Source organism: Myotis lucifugus, unplaced genomic scaffold (genome assembly GCF_000147115.1).
Source record: "Myotis lucifugus unplaced genomic scaffold, Myoluc2.0 scaffold_2611, whole genome shotgun sequence".
Lineage (NCBI taxonomy): Eukaryota > Metazoa > Chordata > Mammalia > Chiroptera > Vespertilionidae > Myotis > Myotis lucifugus.
The window spans coordinates 1-6,623 of record NW_005873659.1 but is presented as its reverse complement, the minus strand read 5'-3'; the positions used below and the strand labels follow the sequence as shown (position 1 = coordinate 6,623).

The window sequence follows — 6,623 nt, the reverse complement described above, 5'->3', positions numbered from 1 at the left end:
ACCCACCCCCAGGGACAGAGCTTTGTGTGAGCAGGTGGAAAGGCCGAGCCCTGAGCCGGGCAAGGTGGGGGGACCTCGGCCCTTCCTGCTGAGACTTGGGGCCTAGAGGATGTCAGAGTTTGCTCAGGCTCTGGGGGCCTCAGGGAAGCACAGGGGCACGCTCCTTGGGGGCCACCTGCAGGGTGTGGCCATGGCCATGTCGTCTGGTCCTGGGGTGGGGCTGACTCGCCCCTGCTGGTGGCTGGCACACAGTAGGTGCTTAGACTTGGGGCTTCTTAGGACTTCCTCCTGGAGGGGCTGGCGGTCTGGGGGTACTGCTCACATGGTCGTGGGAGCACCAAGCCCTTTGCAGTGTCTCTCAACGTCAAGTCCTCCCACCTTTGGCCTGACGTTGGCTCCGTGCTGCCTCCCTGGTCAGAGGGCTGGCTGCCACCATGTGCTACTCGATGAGGAAGGGAGCCTGGATGTAAAATGCAGTTTTCCAGGTTGACTGACTTCCAAGCATGGAGCAGGGAGGTAAGAAAAGCTGGGGTTCCTGGTGACAAGGGAGGAAGTTCCCTTCCGGAGCACTGGCTGTGGAGGCACAGGCAGCGGGCACTGCGTGGGGCAGAGACGCCGTCCTGCCCAGCCCCGGCTTTGTCTCTTCATCCAGGGGGCTTTCCAGGGATCCGTCAGCCCCAGCCGTGGGCTCTCTCCCTTTCTAGGAGCCTAGCACACAGTAGGTGCTCAGCAAACATTTACTAAATGACCCAGCTTAGCTCAGCATCTTCTTTTTCTGCTGGGCAGTGGAGGTGCTGGAAGAATTATTCACCCCCCAATGTCACCTCGTACCCGCCACAGCTCCGCAGGTCGGGCCTCTTGTCTAGGAACATGGGTGGCCGTGGCCGTGTTTGGGAGGGAAACAGGGTTGTAAGAGGCGGGGGAGATTCAGGCTTTGGAAGCTGGCCTCTCTGAGCCACTGCAGCCTGGACTTCTAGGCCTGCGCCTCAGTTCTACTGCATCCGCGTGTCCCCGACCAGCGTGTCCCCGACCAGCGCACGGCAGGAGGGAAAGCTGCCCGAGACACCACCTGGACCCTCGGCCTCCTCCAGCCGGTCACCACACGCTGGGCAGGAGCTGCTGGGGCCATTCTGGGACGCCTGCTAATGTCCAGGAATGACCAAGGGCTTGACAGGGAGACAGGCCTCTTTCTGGAAGCCAGGGTTGGCTTTCCGGGACGGGGACCAGGGAAGGGCGGTGTGGCCCTGGGGTTCCTCTGCTGACCCTGACCTACCCGAGTGCTGACCCCAACGGGAGTTGGATTTGACAGAGAAGGTGCTGGTGGCACTCAGGGGACTCGCCATACCGAGATGGGTCATGGCAGCAGAATTCCGGGGTCCTGAGCCCTCACCTGGGTTGTAAAATCCACCCTGATCCGGCTTGTCCCCAGCCCCCAGTCTCCGGGCCCTCGCTGGCCTGCCTCGATCCTGACCCGCTCAGGGTGCCGTGACCTTCTCACCCTGAGCTCCTTGCGGGCTGGTCATTGTGGCTGGGGAGAGGAGGGAGGGGGAGGGGGTGCGGAGGCAACAGTCTGGGGGCGTTCATTGAAGATTCTCCCATGTTCCTTGGGATTCTGAATACGTTAACCCTAAAAATACAGCCACCTCCTGCGCATGCCCTGCGCCTGGTGCCCGCGGCTCCAGCAGGCAGCAGCAGGCGCCCGCTTCCTGGCTGAGTGGGACTCCAGGCCACCGGGTCTGGTCCCAGGCTCTCCTTTTTAAAGAGAGACTGAGAGGGAGACGGAGAGGGAGGCAGCCAGCACAGGAGAAAGAGGGCTTCGCTGGGGCTGGGCCTCTGGCCCCAACCCCGACACAGGGGGGCGGGGGGGGGGGGCACCTGCCTCCCTGGGCCTGTCTCCTTCGAGAGTAAAAGCAAGGAGTGGGCGCTGCTCCTCGAGGCCCCTGTGAGCACACGGCCAGTGCCCTCTGGGAAGGGCTTGCTCCGGTGGCATGAGGGCACAGCACGGACCCCGAGGTCATGCCTCAGGGTCAGACACGGCCCCTCCTGAAGGGGAGTGTAGGCCCCTGCACCCCCGGGAGGGCTGGAGGGGAACGTGCCTCCACTGAGGGCAGCACTCCAGAAAGCCTCGGTGCCCAGCTCCCAAAGGACTCTTCCAAAGCGCCCCAGCCCGCAGCTCCCGCCTCCATGAACCGGGTGCCAGGGCCTGGGACGCAGCCTGATCAGCGAGGGAAGCGGGACAGCTGGGCGCGCACTGGTGGTGGAGACGAGGGGTCAGTGTTTACAGAGTCTTCCCTAAAGCACCCACAAGTAGAAGTCTCTCTATATTTGTATTTATATTTATACATATATAATACTTAGACGCTCTATTGAGGAAAAGCACACATCTACAGGTTCCTCCCCGGCAGTCCTTTCTGTCCCGCCAGAATCCGTAGAGCTAACCACAGGGCAACCGGTCCTGGGCCTGTGCCAAGGGGCCTACGGTGTGGACACCCTGCGGGCATCTTCCGGCTCATCAAAGCCCTGCAGCCGCCCGCACGCCCTTCTCTCCAGGGCCTGGCTCAGTTCTCCCATCACCCCTCCCAGAGCCTCCTGGAGACTCGGAGTGTCACTCAGGGGCACCTGCAGTCTCCCCGTCGTGCTCGCCAGGACCGCCTGCGTGGCCTGGGCATGTGCAGAGGGCCTGGCCCAGGAGCGGGCGGTGTCCTGGAAACAGCAGGCGGAGGGAGGGAGCGAAGGAGAAAGGCTGCTGTAAGCAATGCTTCCCAGGGGCAGCGCTGGGAGCGGTGGCTGGGCTGGGCTCTGCCTGGGCGCGGTCTCGCCCTCCACGGGCTGGTCAGCGCTTCCTGAGGGCAGCCCCACGGCCACGCGGATGCCCTGGCGCCTCTTAGCTTCTGCGTGGGGGCGGGCCCTCCCTCACCGCCCTGGGGATGCTGCCGGCAGGAGCGGCGGGTGCACCAGCGTTATTTGTAGGGCCGCAGGAATCGGGACACTTTGGAGCGCAGCAGTTTGATGAAGGAGCGTGGGAACATCTCTTTGGACTCCTGGGCCGTGTACTTGAAGTAGTTCTGGGGGTGCGCCAGCACGTCGAAGAGCGCCTTGATCAGCTTCTTGTCCTGCAAGACATGCCGGGCCGGGTGAGGTCAGGCTGGGCTGGAGGGCCCGGCTATCCTCCTCTGCAGTGTCGGGGGGCCTGATGGGGGCTGAGGGGTGTCGGCACAGGTGCGGGCGGGGGGAGATGTTGGGCTGCTGGTGAGTTTCAGGAGCCCACACTCTGCCATAAATGGCTTTTACTTTTAAGTGTCGAATTTTAAAAAAAAATATTTTTATTGATTTCAGAGAGGAAAGGAGAGGGAGAGAGATCAAGAAACATCAGTGATGAGAGAGAATCATTGATCGGCTGCCTCCTGCACGCCCCACACCGGGGATCGAGCCCGAAACCCAGGCATGTGCCCTGACCTGGAATTGAACCGTGACTTCCTGGTTCATGGGTCCATGCTCAACCACTGTGCCACGCTGGCTGGGCTCGAATTGGTTTTTAATAGTCTATTGGGGGAGCATTTGAGATCTTGCTCCCGGCATATGTCAGTTTGGCTCAAATAAACTCTTAAAAAACAGTCTACTGGTTTCAACTTTTGGAGCTCCCATGCTCCTTAATTTATAAGGGTTCTCCTGCAGAAAACAAGGCACAGCAAAAACTCTGTTGGAAACCAGGACACAGAACAGAGAACACGGGCTTTGGGGGCCAAAGACCTGGGTTTGAAACTACTTCCAGAACCTGCTCCCTAACCTGGGAACAGCCCCGCCCTCTGAAGGTAACTCCTCTGTGTGTGTGTGGGGGGTCCCCTCCTCTCAGGGCTGCGCGGGGGGCGAAGGCAGCAGTGAACAAGGAGCCTGGCGCACAGGCCTACGTCCCGCTCAGCACAGCACTCGGCCTCACCGCGGCCTTTGCACGGGCAGATGTGGTCTGCACTCTGATGCTGTCGCTTAGTAGCCAGACCCCGTCTCTGAGCCCAGGGGGGACATGTCTAAAGGGGGCGATGTGACCCGGAGGAGACCCTTAGCAGTGTGAGCCTGGCTCCAGCAGACCCCCCACACGTGGCCCATGGAAGGGGCTCAGCGAAGGCAGCCACCATGCCACGGACTGTGACACGACCCAGCACGCGCTCGTAGTCTCTCTTACACACGTGCAGGCAGCATCATGCCCTTGAGAAACACTCGTGGGGCCCTCTGTGTGCCAAGTGCGCTGCCAGGTGCTGGGGGCAGAATGCTGTGCATGGGCCCCTGCAGCCCGCTATGAGGAGGACGGGCGCCAAATACTGTCACCACAGGACAAACCGAAACTGCAGGGCTGACGGGAAGGCCGTGGGACGCTGAGTACGACCTGGCCAGGGAGGTCCAGGCGGCTGCCCAGAGGACGGGCGCCTGAGCTGAGAGCAGAGGCTGGGTGGGCGATCACTGAGGAAAGAGGCCGTGGTGAGTGGAGTGTCGGGGTGCGGAGGCCCAGGCCCTGCAGAGCAGGTGGTGGCCATGCTGGGCTGGGCCCTGCTGGCCCAGGTGTCCATCCTAGCTGAGCGCTTCTATTCTGAAGAGCTGCTCCCAGCGGTGGGGGCAGAGGGCCAGGCCGCAGAGGACAGGTGAGGGGGAAAGAGGTGGGCACTGTCTCCAGGACAGACTGATAGGCCAGGACGACCCTCTGTTCCCACTCACCAGCCGGGCGCCAAGGAGGAGAGGAGGAGCTCCGAGCCCCGAGATCTCCAGGTTTGTAATCTCTCCACTTACAAACTGCCTGCCCGCTGCCGCTGCAGCAGAGTACAGGCCGGGGACCCCAGGGCTGTGAGCTATTTCTCAGCCCTGGAGGCGGGGCTCAGAGGGCTGGCTGGGGCCACCCAGCTGGGAGTGACAGCCTGTGACTGCCCCAGCCCCAGCCCCACTCCTGCCCTGCAGGCTCGGGCCCTGTCAGCAGGGGCTGAGCCCAGAGCCCGGAGCCTGGGGCGCTGTCTGCAGGGGCTGAGCCAGGAGCCCGGAGCCTGGGGCCCTGTCAGCAGGGGCTGAGCCCGGAGCCCGGAGCCTGAGGTGCTGTCAGCAGGGGCTGAGCCAGGAGCCCGGAGCCTGGGGCCCTGTCAGCAGGGGCTGAGCCCAGAGCCCGGAGCCTGGGGTGCTGTCAGCAGGGGCTGAGCCAGGAGCCTGGAGCCTGGGGCCCTGTCAGCAGGGGCTGAGCCCAGAGCCCGGAGCCCTGTCAGCAGGGGCTGAGCCCAGAGCCCGGGGTGCTGTCTGCAGGGGCTGAGCCCGGAGCCTGGAGCCCGGGGCGCTGTCTGCAGGGGCTGAGCCCGGAGCCCGGGGGTGCTGTCTGCAGGGGCTGGCCCCTGGGGTGGCCTCTCCTGGTGAGGACCCAGGGTCTTGACCTGGAGTGTCAGCTGCTGACGCCACGGCCCCTCCGTGACAAGGTGGCTGTGTCTCCGGCCATGGATGGGATGAGGAGGGAGTCCGTCCCAAAGGCGGCATCGGATTCCATTGATTTAAAGATACCACTCTGTCAGCTACCCTCACTTCACAGATGAGGAGAGGGGCTCAGAGCTGGTAAGGGACCTGCCCCAGGACAGGCCACCAGGTCGGGGGCTAGACCCCACAGAGAGCTGGTTTTGGAGCTCCTGGTCTGGAAGGACAGAGGTGCCAGCCTCAGCCCCACCCCCAGGGCCCTCTGACCCCCCACCTTCCCTCACTAGGGGGGCTGGGCAGGGAGGTCCCTGGAGCCCACAGCCTGTCCTGGGGTTGCACGAGTCCCTTCCCATAGAGAAGCTCACGCACCTTCAAAATCTCCTGGTGATTCTCCGAGGCGTAGAGCCGTCCGTCTCGAACGATGTCTTCTATCAACTGCTGGTAGTCCTCTGCGAGCCGCCGGGAGGGACGGAGGGAGGGAGGTGAGGGCTCCGGACCCCTCGGCCCTCTCCCCCACAACCTCTGCCCGCCCTGTGCCAGCCACAGGCAGCTCTGCCTCTGCGTCTGTGTGCCCTGTACCCGCATTGTTCTCCTTGAGGTTTGGTGAGCTAGAAAACTCCAATTTAATCCTCAAAACGCTGCTCGGGCAGCACCAATTGCTCCCTCCTCAGTGCCTCGGACCCATTATGGGCCTGTTCCCCTCCCCAGGCTGGAACCCCTGAGGCTGATGGGCTTGGCTCTGTGAGCCCAGGGCTGGGCTGGACCCTTTACGGGCCTGTTCCCCTCCCCAGGCTGGAGCCCCTGAGGCTGATGGGCTTGGCTCTGTGAGCCCAGGCCTGGGCTGGACCCTTTATGGGCCTGTTCCCCTCCCCAGGCTGGAGCCCCTGAGGCTGATGGGCTTGGCTCTGTGAGCCCAGGGCTGGGCTGGACCCTTTATGGGCCTGTTCCCCTCCCCAGGCTGGAGCCCCTGAGGCTGATGGGCTTGGCTCTGTGAGCCCAGGGCTGGGCTGGACCCTTTATGGGCCTGTTCCCCTCCCCAGGTTGGAGCCCCTGAGGCTGATGGGCTTGGCTCTGTGAGCCCAGGGCTGGGCTGGACCCTTTATGGGCCTGTTCCCCTCCCCAGGCTGGAGCCCCTGAGGCTGATGGGCTTGGATCTGTGAGCCCAGGGCTGGGCTGGGCTCGGTGCA

General features: G+C 63.4%; 1 protein-coding gene across 1 annotated transcript; it reads right to left on the bottom strand.

The window, feature by feature from the left end:
* Positions 1–2,336: 2,336 nt before the first annotated feature.
* On the bottom strand, positions 2,337–5,885 carry LOC102419388 (signal peptide, CUB and EGF-like domain-containing protein 1; the record flags this gene model as incomplete). The annotated part of the gene is made up of 2 exons (XM_006108534.3): positions 2,337–3,113; positions 5,806–5,885. Coding segments are annotated over 2 exons (233 nt in total), but the record flags the coding sequence as incomplete, so codon positions are not given.
* Between the last annotated feature and the right edge of the window lie 738 nt (positions 5,886–6,623).